This window comes from Melozone crissalis, unplaced genomic scaffold, assembly GCF_028551555.1.
Source record: "Melozone crissalis strain CALT ecotype California unplaced genomic scaffold, PUWL_Pcris_2 ptg000027l_1, whole genome shotgun sequence".
Classification (NCBI taxonomy): domain Eukaryota; kingdom Metazoa; phylum Chordata; class Aves; order Passeriformes; family Passerellidae; genus Melozone; species Melozone crissalis.
In genome coordinates this window covers 14,365,126-14,384,651 of record NW_026535805.1, presented here as the reverse complement: position 1 = coordinate 14,384,651, position 19,526 = coordinate 14,365,126, and the positions used below count along the sequence as shown (strand labels likewise).

The 19,526-nt window shown below is 38.1% G+C and overlaps 1 protein-coding gene across 4 annotated transcripts in view; it reads left to right on the top strand.

The window, feature by feature from the left end:
* The window catches only part of PLD5 (phospholipase D family member 5), a 173,145-nt gene that overhangs the window by 129,087 nt on the left and 24,532 nt on the right, over nt 1-19,526 (top strand). For all 4 annotated transcript variants that reach the window (XM_054279799.1, XM_054279800.1, XM_054279801.1 and 1 more), the window contains one exon: nt 6,746-6,873. In XM_054279799.1, coding sequence (XP_054135774.1) covers nt 6,746-6,873 — 128 coding nt within the window. The remainder of the gene's footprint in view (nt 1-6,745; nt 6,874-19,526) is intronic.

The window sequence follows — 19,526 nt, the reverse complement described above, 5'->3', positions numbered from 1 at the left end:
ATGCCATTGAAGTTAAATCAGCAATTGCAAGAAATTAATTCTGACCTTTCCTTTGTTCTCAAAAATCTGTCATCCTGTATCCAGTCAGCAAGCTCTGCACACATAAGGGTCCCTGATGGGTCTTTTCTTAATTTTCTGTGCCACTGTTGACCCCTATGTAAGCACATGGGGAATGCCAACACAAGCAAATGCTAGAATTGCCTTCTTATCTCTTTGCACAAGACAAATGATTATGCAAGATAAAAGGCAAACAAATTTCAGGCTTGCCACCTGAAATTACTGAGGCCTGATTTTGAGAGGAGTGGAGGCTGAGACTGTGTGGGTGTACCTTTAAATGGCAGCACTGGCAGAAGCAGTTCCTGCATCTTGTTGCACTCAGCCACAGCCACTCATTCCCACACTTGCTCTCTGCTTTCAGCTGTGTTTGAAAAAATTGTTTACTGCCATGTGGTGAGCTGGACTAGTGAATTGTTCTACATTTGAAATACCTTTCTTGTTTTTATTTATGTTTAACCTGGATCCATTTTCTGATCCAACTGATTCCCTGAAAAAGCTCCTTCAGCACATCTGAGGAGGCAGTGGAGGGAGGCAGAAGGGCTGCTGAAGATGAGATCTGTTCATGCTACTATTTTCTGGGGTAATTTGTGTTGGTTTTTTGGGGTCTTTCCCTTTTTTAAACATACCAGTAGTAGTTCTGTAACACTTTGGTTTCAGAGAGAGCTGGGATTTGTAATGCTCATTTGTCACTATATTCCTTTTTCTTCCTGCTCTTTCCTTTCTCAGCTCTTGGTTTCCACAGCTGTGTGGCTGGAGCAGTTTCTGGGGCTGTACCACCTCACAAAAATTATTTCAACCCACTGACTGAGTAAAAAACAAAGCAAAAAGCAATGGTGAGTGTAGAGGATATATGCTCCCCTGATCATCCAGGGCAGAGCCCATCAGCATGTTGCAGTCTGCTGGGGAGGGAAGGGAGCCAGGCAGAAGCTGGCACAGGGCCTGGAGAGGGGGCAGGGAAGTCAGCTGGCAGCGATGGAGACCTCTCTTCTCACGTCCTCAGCTCCACAGGGAGATCCTTGACTGCAGCCTGTCTGCTTAGGAGAGCTCTCTTGTAGCAGCCTTTCTTCCAAGCTGCAGCCAGACAGGGACACGTGAGCTGGCTGGGGAGCGTGCCAGTGGAGATGAACAGCAGCAGCACACAGGAGGCAGAGTGACTGTGTCCCTGAACACCCACACCACAGCCCCAGGCATGTGAGCCCATCCACTGCAATCCCAGTGAGTGCTGCAGGCACCTGTGTCTTTCCAGAGAGAGATCAGAGGGGCTCATGGAGCTTTGGTCACAGATTCCTCTCCTGGGCTTTGATTTCCTCAAAATTCTTTTTGTGTCAGTGACCTCAGATGCTGTAAAACAAGATAGTAAGCATTACAGTTAATTTTTGTGAAAAATACCTACATCAGAAACAGCCCAGTTTTCCTAAAGGCAGTTTTGAGAAGCTACATGTCCACACAGCTCATGGCTGATTGTACATAGGGAGTAAGTGTTTCTCATGCAGGTAGGTTTGAGTCTAAGATGGGCCAAGATGGCATGAATGTAAATATTATTGCAAAAGCTTTCTGGAGATTACTTGGACTTGTGCTAGAATGTAATTTCTTTGAGTAATTATGATCTCATTTTTCATATGTGTGACAATTGAATATAGAGCTGCTAGAGAAAAGACAGCAAGGTTTTGATTCTAGGCTGCTTCGTTTTTAAATTATTGTGTCTTTAGACTGATGAATAGCACATAATCCTAGAGTGACAGGATTCAGTCCTGGCAGTTTTTTAAAAGGATGGGGAATATATTTAGAGAGAGAGAAGCAGAGGGCAATATAAACAAAACGGCTGATTCAAAGTTAAGGTATTACCATCAGAGATTTTCCTAAAAGTCCTTGAGTGTTCTCTTTTAAAATAAATCTGAATCATTACTCTTTCTGGGCCAGGCATATTTTTAAATTGCATTTCAAATCCAATATTCCATAAACACAGAAATAGTAAACAGTCTAGTTTGTCTTTTAATCACTCAGAGACTTAGTAAAAATAACTTTGTTTTCAAGTTGTGCATTCTTCTGCTTTTGTATTTGTCCTCTTCTGAGTGGTGGCAGGTCACACTAATGGGGCTTCTGGAAGAAGTCCATACTTTTTGCAATCAGTTGAGAAAAAGCTTGAAAATTCATGGGGAGGTGATCCTCCACCTGGATCACTTGTGTCTACCCCAAATAAGACAACTACTGCACCACTTGTGACAAATTGCATTGAAAACTCTGAATTTTTGTCTCAGTAGAATAAAAGTTATATTTATTCATGGGAGTACTTTGTGCTAAAGATTATTATCAAAAGCAAATAAATGAAGTTAAAGCATATATTGCAAAATGTAGAGAAAGAGATATTTGTATCTATACAAATAAATAACTCTGGCTCTCCTTTTACTCCTAAAGTTCTCCCCCTTATTTTTCTTCTTCTCTGATTGTAAAACCACTGTAGTTAAAGTAAGAAAGTTGTGAAGACAGAAGACCAATTTTAGGCATGGTACAAGCAAATGCAACTTCTGTTTCTTGGGCGTTATGTTTGCTAACTCCAGAGTAAGTTTAGCCTGTAACTGGTACTGCTGAAAACTGTGGCAAGCAGAATTTGCATGTTTGCTTTCAAGGCAGCTGTGATAATAGCAGCCTAAATAGTTGCTCTTTCTCAGTCTTCCTTACAAAAATTATTTACTGCATCCACCAATGAAGGAACTTGGCATAATGATGGCCTCAGTACAGGGACAATATCCTAAGCTGCTCGCAGGTGTTGGATCCAAAGCCTCAAGAAAGTGACAACTTCCAAAGAAGGTGTACCTTCTCCAGACTGTTCATAAACTTGATGTGGAGGCCGAGTGGCAGCCCTGTGAGTTCTGACCTCCTGCAGTCTCTCCCGTGAAGAAGAATCTCCCAGTTTATGTGACTGGCTGGTGACCTTGCTTGAGCAGCAGGAAAATCCACAGCCACCTCACAGCTGTGACAGGAATGTGGCACATTCATGACAGCATCTATGTGATGAGCTCTTGATCAAAGGGTCCTGCTTAGAGTTTAGTGCTTTGCCTTACGTATGTAAAAAATGTCCTAGCTTTAGGTTCATAGAATCATTAAATGGCTTGGGTAGAAAGGGACCTTAAAGATCACCTAGTTCCAGCCCCCCTGCCATGGGCAGGCAGAGCTTCCAGTAAACCAGGTTGCTTAGAGCCCCATCCAACCTGGCCTTGAGCACTTCCAGGAACAGCACATCCACAACTTCTCTGGACAACCTGTTCCACTGCCTCACCACCCTCATAGTAAGGAGTTTCCTCCTAATATTTAATTCAAACTTACTGTCTTTCAGTTTGAATTCATTCCCCTTTGTCCTTCCTTCTTTCCAACATGCCCTTGGAAAAAGTCAACCTCTGTCCTTCTTGTAGGCTCCCTTCAGGCACTGGAAGGCCACAATTATGTCACCATGAAGCATTCCCTCCAGGCTGAATAATCCCAATTCTCTTCAAGTTCCTATTCTTGAAGTCAAGCTTGCCCTGTAGCTTTCAGACATTGTTAGTGAAATATCTGAGAGCAGGCAGCTAGACCAAACAGGATGTTGCAAGGCTAGATGACATTTGCTTGGCCACCCCTCTTCTTTGGGATTACTTTGGGAGTTGGATTTTCTTTTTTTTTTCTATGGATGAAAAGTCAATCTTTCTTGCTATACTACTGATACCTTCTGTGTTCTTCCTCCATTATGAGACAAAGCTAGAGGCTAAGTTGTTGTCTGGCACTTCCCAGGAGCTGTGTTGACATCACATGCAGAAGGTCCAGGCTCTCAATGGCAGGATCCCCTCCATGCATCCCAGACTGCATCAGTCATCTACCTTACACAGTGCAAAAGAATTCCCCACCTAGAGGAAAAAGTACTCAGATAAATGTCTGTTATTTACAATATGCTTTGATCCCTACAGTGTCTCTTTTTTGTGAGTTTTTTTACTGCAGAAAATGTGTCATCTGTCCCAGCCCTTAGAAGGCACAATTTTAAGGGACAGACAAATCCACTTGAGTTTTAAGTGACAGCACTGGTTTTCTGTAAGTTCTCAACCTGAATTTTAATCTCCAGTGAAACAAAATAGTTAGATTTATTTGGCATGTTTATTAGCAATCAAGCCTACAAATGTGCCCTTCTGGTTGAACTCAGTAGACTCACAGCTTTGTGTAATTGAGACTGCAGCATGACAGAGAGTTCTGTTATGGCTTCACATATTGATCAGTCCAATTTAATGTCCTCATGGGACCTGAACCTCACTAGGGATGGTGGATTGTGTTGAAGGCTTGATAAGCCTGTTTTAACAAAGCATCTCAAGGGCTTATGGAACTCAGGCAATTATCAATACTGATACACATTTCCTTTCTTCAAAAGGTAGAGGCTCATTAATAGGCTGCACAACAGCTACTGTTTACAACAAATGACTTTTTTTTTAATTAACTTGGAGATACTGCTTCCTCACCTGCTCGCTTACTAGTTGGCTGTTTCCAAAAGGAAAAGAAATTGGGTTGCAGGTTTTGATCTTACTGGTATATGTGACAGCAGTATCTTCTGCTCTGCTATATTCATTTTTTTGGTAATTGAAGTCTAGATTATATTTTAGAGTAATAGTCCCATCCCACTGCTTCTGCCCATATCTGGGCAACCCACGCCAACAAATTCTGGTGTTTTACAACTTTTGAATTTTGTGTCAAGTTACTGATGATATCTGCTTTTTTTAATGTTAGTATTACTGGTTAAATAGTCTCCTGTTACAGCTTTGGCAGTCAGCAGTTTTGTTTGTCACTGAATATTTCAAAAATGTTTTTAAATTGTCATTTTTTTTTAGGCTCTCATTTATGAGAAGGAAGCTCATTGTTACTTCCTATTGTTTTATCTTTACTATGCAAAAATCCTAACATTTCATTTATAACCTTTTTGGTGTAGGTGTGTTGTGGGTGTTAAATTCATACTGCTCTTTAATGCTGCAAATTGGGTGTATGGAAAGAAAACATCATCAAGGCAAACTGCTTTGTTAAACCGGATGTTAAACACAGTTTTCGGATCACTAGCTGGAAGTTTAGTGCCTTACAGAATGGTCATCCTTAGCTAATAGCAGTTGCTTTTGTTTTGTTTATTCACCAGGAAACAATTTAAACCGTTTAATAGCAGCTATTGTGTTTTCTGATTTCTTTTCCATTTCACACTCATTTTCTCAATAATTAGCACAGTTCTGTTCGTTAATGCATGAATTGAAAGCAGCAGCAATACATTGCAAGGAAATTGGAAAAATCTTTGTTTCTAAGCATAGATGAGTGTGGGTGAGTGAAACATACAAAAAATTGGAAAGGTAGCTGGGTTGCACCAAATGCAATTGACCAATGAGCCAAAGTCTGTAATGTGCTCAAAATGTTATTTTGCATGTTTGCTGCATCATGGTAAGTGGCACCTTTACCTGGTTTTTCTTCTTTTCTTGATGTCTGAATTTTTAGAATATTTTTTTTCAAGGAAAGTTGCTGTTTTCATAATAATAAAGAAATACTTAGCACTGGTAGCTGTTGCCTAAAATTGCAAGTCAGCTGTCTCTAAGGAGATAAAAAATAGGAAATTTGATTAAAAGAGATACATTTTAGTTCTCTATCTATCCTGGAATTCTTTTAAAATTGTGAGTCATTTTCAGCCATTGCTGGAGTTCATGGTACTGGAGGCCCCATGAGTGTTTAATAGGAGATGGCTGGTACCATCGCTGTCCCCCAGGCTGCTGTTTACTGTCAGTTCTTTTCCCTGCTTAGTCATGACTGAAATGTGAAGATGAGTGGGTTACTGTAAAATGCCTTCAGCAGTGATTAATTCAGATTAATCACCTAATTTTGCAAACACTGGAGCACTGAAAGAACAGTGATGGTGTGAGAAATCCCCCAAACTTACCTAATATTAAATATATTCATATAAATATATGGATTTAGTTCTGCAAACATACAGATGGGGCCAATTCAGACATTCCTAGTGATGCAATGGAGCCAGCAAGGAGTGCCTTTGATTTCAGTGGCCTATAGTCATTAATAAAACTGTGCCATTCAGAGTGGTAGGTTGAATGTCACAGATTAGCAGGATTAAGAGAAACTTCAACATAATTTTAGGGCTTTGCTTATTTCTTTAATTCTCCACCCATGTTCCTCTTGTTGGGGTCTGTTATGTGCCACGACCACTGCAGATACCTGCTCAAACCATTGCACAGGGGAGGAGCAGCAGAGTAGAGTCTGCTTTTTAGGCAGGGGTTTTAATTGCATTCATATTTTAAAGGTCATTACTGCAATATGTGGCTTATGCTAGAGAATAGAAATTTAGAAATGAACTATTTTTAGGAACATACAGTGCTGGGGAAAAAAATAGATTATTTGATTCTAAAGTGGAAGGCAATTATGTAAACATTATAACACATGGGAATGTTCCCTATACCTGCATTGCATAAATATTTCTTCATAAAACTGAAATAGATGTTAATTAAAGTCTTAAATATTGGGACAGTAACAATGTTTATCATTGCTTTTAAACCTTAATGGTATGTTTCATCATGCCCCTCGCTAATTTTGGAAACTGAGGCTGTGAAATGTGAAATCATTTCTTCTTTTAATAATGTAAATTATCTCATATTAAGTAATGCCATTTATTATTTTATCCTTAAATCTCTAGGTGCTGAAGTGTTGTATATGAACATGTCAGCATACAATGAAGGTCGGCTTCAGTCGTCATTCTGGATTGTTGATAAACAGCACGTATACATTGGAAGTGCCAGCCTGGACTGGAGATCGTTGGGACAGGTAACTGAATTGAAAAACTAACCCTATACCCTTTGAGAGTACAATGAGAAAAAAAAGTAACATTTTGAGGACACTTGGATAGCTCTATTTTCTGATAGTTTACTGGCAAAACTGCTGGCATCAAAAACTGTACTGCCACAATTTTGATGACTCTTCTGTGTTGGCAAGAATGTACTACTATAAATTTTGCTTCCTCATATTATAATAGCTGTCTTCCATGGTTATGCTTGAATTTTAAATATTTGATTGTTTTTTGTTGATTTCTGTGATGGTCATTGTATGTTCCAGTTTACTTATTAAAAAAAAAAAAAAAAGGGAGCAAACCTATTGGTTAACAAACCACTTTGGAAACTCTGTTGTAATATCATGGGCAAGATGTAGTGCCTCTGATTTGCCATTTAACAAAGCAAACCCCAGAGTTGGAAAGACTTCCAAATGGATAGTGGGTATTATACTGGAATACCCACTACCTTTGGGGAGGGTCAGATTTATGGGTATAGAATATCAAATAGCATAATGCTTTTGAAGGCTGAATGTATTAGAGAGAATTCCACATTTTTATTCCTCATAAACATGACAGTTGAAGCAGTGCTAAGAACTCTGTGCAGTCTGTGAACATTTTGAGGAATTTGTCAGTAACACAGCTTATTTACCTTTCTGTAGGTATGTGTGCCTTTTTTATTTCTGCAACAGTTTCAGGATTATTAGTGGCTGTCATGTTCATTTTTGCTATATACCACTGACTGTGTGAGTCTGCTTTCAGCCACACTTATGGAGTGAAACCTGTACTTTGAGATCCCAGTAACTGCAAAGCGCAACAGAGAGGGAAAAGCAGCAGTCCTAGATAGTTATTAGTTGCTATAAAAAAAGCTTGCTTTCTAAATGTGAGCAGAATCTCAGAAACACAGGAATAATTTTGAACATGATGATGTTCTAATGATTTTGTAAAGAAGAACATGTGTCTTGGTTGTGCTGAACTTTTTAATATTTGTTTTCAGCTAAGACTGGAAGTCTGACTAAAAGCAAATTAGCCAATTTAGTAAAGAAAGTAAATAAATGCATTTTTTTCTCTTCTTATGATATTAATTTTCTTAAAATGTATGTTTACAAAGGAATCTGGAACAGTGGTAGAAAAAACAATGTTGTTAGAGAAAGTCTTGGAAAAGAGGATGTTGTATTTCCAGGCAATGCAATAAAATACAGTTTGGGCTTTTGGACAGTTCAGAAATGTTTTTACATTATCTCTGGCTCATGAGCTAAACTCTTCTGTCATAACAAAATAGCTCTTCATAGGATTTATTTAGCTTACAAATAGTTTGTCTTTGAAGCCTCTTCTATTTGGGGGTTTGAGTACCAGTGAAAATAATAAATGTGGGAGAAAGAAGCACATTTACCACACAGATAATTATATTATTTATATATTGCTTATGTATTTATAATCTTCATCACAGATTATACGATTCCATATAGGTTTACTCTTCTCATGCTGAAGTAAGTCTTAAATCTTGTAACATACTTGCATTAAACTTTGATGCCAGTTACTTGTAGGCCAGTGTTTCAAAAGTGATTCCTTGATGTTAATTTTATCACTCTTTCCTGCATGCATTTGGACTTGTTTTAATCTTATTGTCATATAACAGTATATTTTTATATGTAGTTTTAAGATGAAGCTCAGAATAATACTTGTACAATGCAAAAAGAAATCTCTCTGCATTATGGTAAAATAGAATATGCTTTCAGTTAGTTGAGAAATGTATGCTGGGGTTTCAGAAGAGCCAAAGGAAATTAGACGCTTGGCTCCTGTTGATGGCAGATATGAGTGTCTGATTCCCTTACCCCAGAGTTGCAGGTTAATAAATCAGGGCAACTGTCAAAGAGATCTGATATGCTGTCCTAAAATAATAATCTGTCTTGAACTTTCCTTTTCACATAATAAGCAAAATAAGCACAGAACTCTGTCATTTTATTTTGAGTCCTTTCCTCAAGCAAAATTCTTTGCACATGTGTGGGACTAAATCTTAAAACCCACGGTGAGCTGAGCCCTCACTGGGGAAATGTATCTCCCACGGGTTCTCATTATCAGAGTCTCAGTATAGCTGCAAATGAGGGATCAGCTCCCTCTCCTTCTCTTTCTCACTTTCCTCTATTGTCCCTTTGCCTGATAAAAAAAAAAAAATCCAAAAAAAAAAAAAAACAAAAACAAAACAAACCCCCCACAAAAAAACCAAAAACAAACAAAAAAAACAACCAAGTCTGTTAAGCATCATTTGTCTCTTAGGAGGCTAAATCTAAAGCTGAAACTATAATTTAACTTTTAAAAATAATTTAACTTTTAACAGCTTAATGGAAAACATCATCAGGACTTAAGTGCTTTGGGTTTGCAGTATTTGTGGAGAATTCTTTGTGTTTATAAGCTGGATACTATAAATCAATCACATGTGAAGCTTATTTAGTTTTGTTGCCATTTTCTTGACTTGCCAGCACTGACAAGAAGCAATGAGAGTATTTTCTTAAAAGTAAATTTTCTGCATCAAGGAGAGATTTTCATATGCTGCAGATATTACTGAAGAATAGCCTTTAAAGTTGCAGATATCCTGTGCCTCTGCTGGCAAAGTTTTAATACTTGCCAGAGTCTCAGCTTTGAAATTATGAGCAAGGATAAGAGCACATTATTACTTTTCAAGTAAAACTGTGTTTCAGTTAAATTGCAAGTTTATCAAACTGTAGTAATTCTAGCTGAAATCATCTATGCCAGCTATCTGCTTCAGTCCAAAATCAAACCCCACAGGGAAATGTTAAGTACTTGTTTAGAGTTCCTGAGAGCAGGATTTTACAAAAATAGGATGGTTTTTGTCCATAGTGGAATACTTTGAATTTTTCTTTGTACAAGTCTGGATTTTTTGCATCTTTTTCTATTTTTATCGATATATCCAAATATTACCTAATTACACAGCCCATTGAAAGTTGAGGATTATGAACAACCAGAGTTTTGCCACTTTCTTAGATATAGTAAGCTCTGTAAGATTTTACCAGTGAAATCATCTAGCTTCTTGCTGGTAAATTTATACATACTGAGAAACAGCTAAAAATTAGTCACTCAAACATGCTTAAAAGTGTGTATGTATACTGATTAATTTTTTTCCTATGGCTTGAACTAATGGCAATCAAGATGGCCATGGTGCTGTATTCCAGTTTCTAGCTCCTTGACCCAGTAGCTTATTACTAATTCATAAAAGAAATAGGTTATATAAAAATTGTTACAATCCATAAGCAAATGAAACGTATCATATATTTCCTTTGTTCCATGACTCCCTCCAGTAATTCCAGCAAAGCTTGAAAATGCATTTATCTCCTTAATTCTGTTAAGGAGCATGAGGTTTGTAATACATATGAACATTTCTGGAGCTTTTTATACTAGCAACATTTTTGGAAAAGTTTTATTCACGCATGAATAATTGAATCCAGTGGGCAAACAACTGTAATGGATTAGTTGAATCATTTCAGAAAAATGCATTTATATGCAACAAATAATCAGCTTTTGGAAAATGCTATTACTGCAAATTCCTGAAACAAGTAAAATTAATCCAATTGTCTTCACTGGAAGTGAAATCAGGCTAATATTAGCTAGTCTTGTTGGCAAAAAAAAAAAAAAAATAGTTGAAATTATGAATACCACCAGTACCAGGTAGTTGAGTGTATGTGTGAAGGTTAGTGATCAAATTCAAACCTTCAAGGTCTCAAGTAGAAGCTTGCTGTTTGCTCCCTGGAATTGTGGAGTCTGGCTGTAAATATCTGGCCTGAAGGGAAGTGACTTGTCTGGAGCTCCAGGAGGAAGTGGTCTTGACACTAAGGAGGGAGACCTGAACGGAAAAAGGTGAAGTTCCTGACTGGAGGAAAAGTCCTTAAAATGGGAGAGATCCTGGAGATTAGAGAGCTGTGGGTAAGATGGAAACCAGGGGATGCACCAAAACCACAGGCTGGTGATGCCTGAGACAGGTGAGCAGCCATGCAGCAGCGATGGACCCAACGTTCTGCTCAGCATCTGGGGCCAGCAGCCCCTTCCCTGCAGGAACAGAAGATATGGGTGGATGGTCAAATATAATCAAGCAGTAGCAGAAGCTCCCATTGTGTTGGTTCTTAAACAAATCCCAATATCTAGAGCCACCTCAGGTAGTCATTTGTCATTTACTCTCTCTTGTATCTTAAAAGCATTATCTCAAAAATTCCTGTTTAAATTTTGGCTCGGCTGATGTTGAGGCAAAGTTCCTAAGCATGATTTTTTTCTCTTAGCTGTGTAAAAACTGCTAGCAGAGGATTTTTGTTTCTAAGATGCCTTTTAAGTCTCATGTATTTTCTGGATTTTTTGTTATTCTGATAATTTAAATTCAGATAAATTTAAGCTGAATGGCTGATAGACCTAATTTTTTTAAGTACCAAAACCAACCAGGCTGTAAAAATCACAGGATTTTTTTATCCTTTTAAAGGATAAAAAAACCCAACTAGGCTGAGAAACATACTTCTTTAAGGACAAAAAAAATAACCAAGTGATCTTTTTCTCATTTTCCCATTAATTTCATGTCTCTGTTGGATTCTTTTAACAATATAAGTAAGTAATAATAATAAGTAAGTAAAATATAATAAGAAGTAAGTAATATATATTTGTTTTACCAATACAAGTAAGACTACAGAAATGCATTTGATTTCTCCTAATCTCAAAAAACGATCAGGATTTCCTTCTCAGTTAGTTTCCTCTCCATCCTCCTCTTACTCTCTTGTTGTTATAAGTTACAAACTGCTAATTTTATCTACATAATTTAAGGCAACTGAGTAATTAGATAAACAGTCCTAACAGGTTTTGTCAGGTTGGTATTTAATCTGAGGAGTTCGGTTTTTATTTGATGCACCTAAGATGTTAAATAAATACCCAAGGAGGCAAAAGTACTGTAGAAGGTGAGATGTGTCAGTGTGTGGATGAGAAACTCTCTGTGAGCTGGTTTTTCCTTGTGGTTATTAGTACTTAAATACTTGTTTCATTAGTATTGAGTCCTACAGCACATGAAAGTTGTAGCCATTATGAATTTTTCAGTTACATTTGACGGATAAGGAAAGAAGGTTTTCATTTATTCTGTTAAAAATTCAGTTGAATCAACAGCCAAATTAGCTGAGTTGGAGAGCTATGAGAATTATTCAAAAAAAGATCTCTTAAGCATCTGTAGATATGGTAGATAAACTAAGTTTTGTCTTTTACAATAAATATGAACAATCAAGTGCATACTTACAGCGAAAGCATATTGGATTCTGAAATTTGTGAAATCAATAAGCCTGTACTCACTAGGAAAACAAACAAAAAGGCAGGGGGAAAAAGGGAGGGAGGAAACCCCCAAAACTTAAGTTGATCAAAAGATAGACATTTTCTTTGTGTCCATTTTAAGTAAAAACTGATGAGCCAATATTTTATTTGTTTTTGTATGAGTCTGTTTTTTGAACTTTTTTAAGCTGTAGGAAGGCTTGCAGCAAGATGTCTCCAAAAGTGCTTGGAGTGTGTCTGCTTGTCTTGCCTGTTATCACCAGACAGGACAGAACTGGTTTGAGAAATACTGGGGGTCTCAGTTGAGTTGTTCAGGCTGACCTTCCTGAAACATAGAAAAAAGGAGACAAAAGCAGCAGTCTGAATTCATCTGTACCATCTTCTCCTCTAATCTTTTGTGACATTAGAAGATAAAGCCCAAACTCTTTCACATCCTACTCTGAAATTACAGAAGTTGGTAAATGATGGTATTTCAGGTATTAAGAGCTGCATCTGAAGGAGCAGGTTTGGGGCAATTTATGTTTCTGGGAATACTAGAGGAGCAACCCTTTCATTAATTGTGATGGGTAAAATCAATTGGAAGCAATCCACATGGTTCTTTACTCAAAACTCTCATCCCAATTATATTGATGATACTCATAAGGAGGAGATATAGCTCAAAGGCCACACTTAATGAGGGACAAAACTCACCTCAGAATTATCCCTTCTCTTGGTCTTAATTTCTGGGAATATGGATTCTAATAAAAACTTGCCCAAAATTCAAGAACCTATGGAATGCTGCCAGGAGCAAATGCAACTTGTGTTTCTATTTATGTATCTCTCTCAGGGAAAGGGGAATGATGGTTTCCTCAAATTATGTCATTGAACACTGTATTTTCTATTTATTTGTGGGAAAAATATTGTCCTCTAATAAAATCAATATGTAATAAATACTGGATTTCTATAGATGTCAAAAATACATTATGATGATCTTATTTGTTTCCAGCTTCCCCAAAATCTTGCCATAGCAGAGCCACCTCTCAAAACTGATCACTGAGACAAAATCTGCACATTTGCAATTTCTATTGATGATCTTTACAGAACTCATAGAGCAAAAGCAGTCTGTAATCAGTCAGTGGTTTCTCTGAATTTTATCTGAGTCTCTTGAAGTTATGTAATGGTGCATCTGGTCCTTTTGAGATAAGATATTTTGTCTGACATAGAATTCCATCTTTTCAGTCAAGCAAAAGTTATATTGAGAGTTTCCATTTGATATCGTGTTGTGCTAGTATGAATTACAGATTTGTCCCTAATGTGCACTTTGTCAGTTTTTCTCATATTCTTCTAATAATTTGCTTAATTTTCTTACTGTCCCAGTAGTGTTCAGTATCATGTTGCTATTAGTAAACTGAACACAGTCTCAAGTGTCCTATAACATGAAACAAGGCTCTTTCAACTTCATTGTCCACTGAGGCTCGATCAAGCTCAGATGGGTAAATACTAGGCTGAAAGTACAGGCAGGATAATACTGCTGTATTCTAAAATCGTGTTTCTGGGTTAATAAATCTCTCTTATATGAGACAGAGAGTATCTTCTTCTAAAAAGTTTTGATATGCTGTTATCCTTGTGATACAATCCTTAAAAAAATCCTTATGGGTTTTCCCAGGTCTATGGGATCATTTCCTGAGCTAGCTAATGTTTTAAAGATAACAGAAAAGTGGAACCCAGATCTTCAAGCATAGGTAAATGAGGCAATATGGGAAGAAAGGAGGCATAGGGAGATATTACAGAGCTATACTGACAATTACTTCTTTTAGTAATTTATTGCTTAAACTATTTATTACTTTTTTCTTTTTCCTGCTGCATAGAATTCTAGTTGTAACGTCAGAACTTTGCTATGATGCTATTACAGCTTGTCCTTCAAAGGACAAGTTGAAAATACTTTTATTATTTTCACTAAGAGCTTTTGGCTAGGGTTTTTATCTTTTACCAAATCTAGAGCACTTTAGTGGCTGATATATATCTCCAAAATTTCAGCTTTTCTATTTTCTTTCCTCTTTTAATTTTTTTTTGTCCCCCAAAAGTCAGGGGACTGGGAGAAGATACTCTTTTAAATGTGCAGATCTCACAGCATGCATTTATCATAGTTTAAAGTTTGCATTTTTGGAAGTAGAAGTTTTGTTTAATTCTTTAACTGAGATTCTTTAACTGTTTTTTTCTCGGTTACATCCAGTAAATCAGGACAGTCTGTGTTGCCCATTATGCTTACTCTGCTTGCAATTTAGTACCTATGCATCCAGTATTTACAGATAAATACCAGTGAAGCAAAAGGACTGTTCATCTCTTGCTTACCATTCCTATGCACTGCTCACAGAGGGCTAGTTAAACCTGGGCAGGAACGTGGTAATGTGGCTGTTCCACTTGTGCCTTGTATGAGCTTCATTGCTGCCATTGGTTCCTCTTTACTGCTGTGGGCTTCTGGTTGTGTGATTTACTGACTGAAAACAGCATAGGATCTATATCTTCACCTTGCAGTTGAAGCCAGAAAGTCCTCTTAGCTTGGCTAGTTTCTCTAGGTGCAGTGCTGATTCCCAGCTCTGAGGAACTCAGAATTTATTCCCCTTTGTCATGCTTCTCCCACTGTTGTGCTCCATTCTCACATGCACCAATGTATCATCTGCATTATGTATCTGTATTTAGTGTAGGAGAGGGCAAAATACATCAAAAGCTTGTTGCATGTTTTTATTTGATTTCTGTTGACTGTAGGAATATGCTCATCACTCTGTTTCTGACCTCTGAAACGACAGATCTTTTCTTTTTGATTTTTTGTTGATTTTTCAGTTGCTCTGAAAGTTCTGTAAAACAGGTTTATCTACTGTTGAAATAATCAATAGTAAATTGAAAATCAGTAAGTAATAAACGTTCAGAGCAAACTGATGGACTATTTGGTTTGAACAGATAAACTGACTTCTTTCCAAAGGAGCATGGCATTTTCAGGTACCTGAATATTGCCGAATGCCAGGCTTAATGTGAGTAGATTTAGACTGGATTTTAGGAAGGTATTCTGTACTCTGAGGGTAGTTGGGCACTGGAACAGGTTGGCCCAGAGAAATTATGAATACTCTATCCCTGGAGATGTTCAAGGACAGGGTGGATGGGGCCCTGAGCAATCTGGGCTAGTGAATGGCATCCCTGCCTATAGCAGGGGGTTGGAATAGATGATCTTTATGGACATTTTGAATGCAAACCATTCTATGATTCTATTTTCTTCTCATCTTTTTTTTAGTTGCTGTGGAAGTCCTGTGAACAGGTTTACCTGCTGTTGGAGTAATCAAGAGTAGATTGTAAATCAATAAATAATAACCCTGCAGAGCAAAATTATGGAATATCCATTTTGAATTGATAAACTGTCTTCTTTCCAAAGTAGCATGGCATATTCAGGTAGTTGGATCTCTAAAACCCAAAGGAAAATAGAAGGTTCTTTCTCCAGTAAAACTAACCTCATAATCATTTACTTACATTTTAGTACTTGCCATACCATTACTATGTCTTAATTAGGAGTCAGATGTTGCAAAGAGAGTGTGATTGGTTCTGGTTTATTACTGGTCCCTCAGATACTTGACAAATGATATCAGTTTACTAGCATTATCAGACTTGAGAATTTTGGATGGGTTCTAAAAGTGTTTAGGGAACTGGAGACATGCAGGAATTTGCTGCCAGGATACAAACTGTACACCACTGCACACAGGATAGAAAATCATCCACAAAAGTACATGCAAAAAAGGAGACAGCTTTTAAAACCTCTTCTGCTATCTTGAAGCAAATACTGGTGAATAGACAGCACTGGTGAGGTGTGATTGCACGAGTCCATGGCCTAGGGATAAGACACAGTAGCCTAAGAGTTAAGTTGCTGAAATTTATAAAAACTGTTGGGGAGGATCTCCCAGAAACTGCATCACAAATAGCTCACCTGGCAATTGTCTTGCCTTAAAAAAAAAATAAACATAAAAAAGACATTGGTCACAGAGATGAAAATTTTTTCTAGCTACATCTCTGTAAAGTCTGTTTGCAGCAATCTACCCAGGGGTAGTCTGAAATAACCAGTAAACTTACATAGATATTATAAAAAGAAGTAAATCCACCACTTTCCCAAAAATTTGATTTATGTTATGCTGAAAGAAAACTTGTTTGTTTAACCCTAGCTGAATCTTTGCTGGGGGAGCTAATGCACCACAGTCTATTCTGTCTTCTTCCACAAGAATTTGCTGGCAACTAATCTTGGTCAGTAATGTTAACAAATGAAGGCAGATTCCTCTCAGAGGGATTTAGATATTAGCATACCCCATCAGATCAGTCTTGTTCAACTAAACAATTAAAATAACGACATTAAAATAATCATGAAAGTGTATTCCCAATATGTGATTCCACCCACGCACACACACTTTGATATTGCACAGATGAGAGTTCCCCCCTAGAAAAATGTCTTCATTCAGAACTGCCTTAACTCCAAAAGGTTCCCAGATGGAGCCCAGTCACCTTCTGCTTGAAAGTTTGAATCCTTTCATGGAAAACTGAATTTGGTATTGTCCTGTGAAAAAGACACACATTAAATCAGGCCGAAATACCATGGCATAAATCTCTATTAGTCGGGGTAAGGAAGGACAATCATTTCAGTCATTTTATAAAAGACAAATGATTCTGCAGTTCAGAATAAAATCTCGTCTTTCTATACCCATAAGTCATCAAGCAGAAAATAGACTCTGACAAAGCATTCCTTCCATATGAATGTGCAGCATTAATGTCATCACTAACCTTTTAAGATTTTGATGCTGTCGTCATAAGCATCAAGGCCTGGTTTAGAAGTCATCATGCAGTCACCTTCCTTAGCTTTTCTAAGTAAACAGCAGTCATCAAAACAGTGAAGTCATTGACGTTTCCCTGGAACTGCTCAGTGGAAAACTATTAATCCCTGCATGAGGGAGGTGTATTGGGCAGGCAGCCCCTGCAAACAGAGTTGTTAAGTGTCTTCAGAGAACTGTGGAAGTCAGGAATCGTGATACTGGACAGACAACTTTTTCTAATCAGTAAGATGAATTACTAGGCATTTCTTTCAAATGTAGTGCTAGAGCACCTCACAAAAAATAGCTGAAGAAGGTCACCCTGTTTAGGCTGGTGAAGAGATGACTGAGAGGGGATTTCATCAGTGTCTGTAAGTATCTCAGGGGAGGGTGTTGAGGATGGAGCCAGGTTCTGTGTGGTGGTTCCAAGCAATAGGACAAGAGGCAATGGCCAGAAATGGATGCACAGGAAGCTCCACCTGAATATGGGGAAGAACTTTACTGTGTGGGTGTCTGTGCAGTGAAACAGATTGTGCAGAGAGGTTGTGGTGTCTCCATCACTGGAGTTATTCAAGAGCTGTCTGGGTGCCATCCTGTGCAATATGCTCTAGGATGACCCTGGTAGGAGGGAGGCTAGACTAGATAACCTCCAGTAGGTCCTTCCAGCCTTACACAGTCTGTCATTCTGTCTTCCCAATTTTACTGTTAGAGTCAGGAGGCAGAAATACGATGTATTAATTTAGCTACAATTTTTCTTCCTAAGAACCTATATCAGGATTGTATCTTTACAAGACAAATTGCTTCCATGTTGAAGCAGCCAGAAACCTCACAAATATCTACGATGGTTACTCAAGAAAAAAGGACAAAGAGCACAGTGGATTTCTAAAATAGATTTTCATATTGACTAGCCATTGTTCTCAGGCTGCCTGTGTACCATTTGGCTAAATTGCCTTATGTATCTAAACTGCTTGGATTTCTAGCTTACCTCAAGGTCCTGTACATCGAATTTAATCAAGGCTCAGTCAAAAATTAATTGGTGCCTTTGGCCCTCTGCTTACACCAAGAAAATAGGTTTCCTATTCTGATCAAGTAGTCTGGCAAAGCTCAGCAATTACAGCAATAATTCATATGCAATGTCATTGTCCTGGTTTGTGTCCCCAGCATGCCTGCTACCAATCTCTGTTCAGTTTGCAAAAGGAAAACCCACTGTGTGTGTCAGTAACGTTATAAATAATGCATCCAATTAGTCAACTACATGCTGTTGCATTTCCCTGAAGGCCAGGGATCTGAAAGCCCCAAAGAAACTGTGTGCTTTGAGAGAAATGTTTAGACATAAATACTGCCCTTACTCTGAGATGAGCCCTTTGCACTCTCCTGTCTCTGTTGCACAGCAGAAGACGTGTGCAGGCTGCCCTTTGCAGCATTGCCTAGCATGAGAACAAATGCTGAGGGCTCCTGCTGTGATTTCCTGCTGCGTGGGGAGACTGTGAGATAAGGGCTGACAGGACAGCCTCTGGTGCAGGGGAGAGGGAAAGAGGCTTCAGGGAGGTGCACACACGTAGGTGGTGATGGGGAGTCCAGCCCTTTTCAGAAGCTAGCAGGGTGTTTCACTTCACCTGTTAGTTTTCTTATGGTTCTGCTGGAGAAGGGAATTTTTTAATGTCATGTGAATGACACCAAGACTGAAATGTGATGCAGCTTGCCAGCAGTGAGATGGGAGGCCAACACAACATGATCCTTTTCTTTCCAGCCTGCACTTTTCTTTGACAAAAGGAACAAAATTGTTTCAAAAGAGAAACAGAATCAAATTAAAATTCACATTAATTAGATTTCCTGCAGTAAAACAAGAAATAAATCAAACATGATCCTAGAAAAATGTTTTCTTGCAGTTGCAAGCTTCCATTTCCCCTAAAGAAGACACTTGCACCCGCTTTGAGGGGGTAATGAAACTATAAACTGAAAATTCATTTGAAAATTATAAATTAGCCTGTGATTATGCCAAGTGATATTAATTATGCTGATAGATTATATGGCAATGAATTTTTAACTGATTCAGTTCTGCTTCTGGCTTGCTCTGACAATTAGCCTTGTATCAGGCTTGGTTTGTTACTGACCTTAAACAACAGCAGTACAAAGCCCAAACTTGCAGTCACAATTCTGTGGTAGGGTCTATGTAAACATCATCACAGAGTGGTCCATGGCTTAAACAAACTATATTTGATTTTTTTCTGCAAGCAAATTTATTTTTGCTGAGTTTTTAGTATCGATAGAACAGATGGCTGAAAAGAAAAATCGTGATGGGGTTTCTTTCTAATGTGATGAGGACACAGGGGATTTCTACTTTGAATATGCATTGATACCTCTTCATCACAAAATTCTCTTTAAACCACACTATTTTAAAATAAGCCCCTATTCTGCCTGGGTGCCTAACTTGCTTTGTGTCTCAGCAGCAGTATTTTTCAGCAGAAATGAAATGCTAAGCCTATCTTTTTTTTTCTCAGCATGGTTTTCTTAAGATCAGGGTGCTA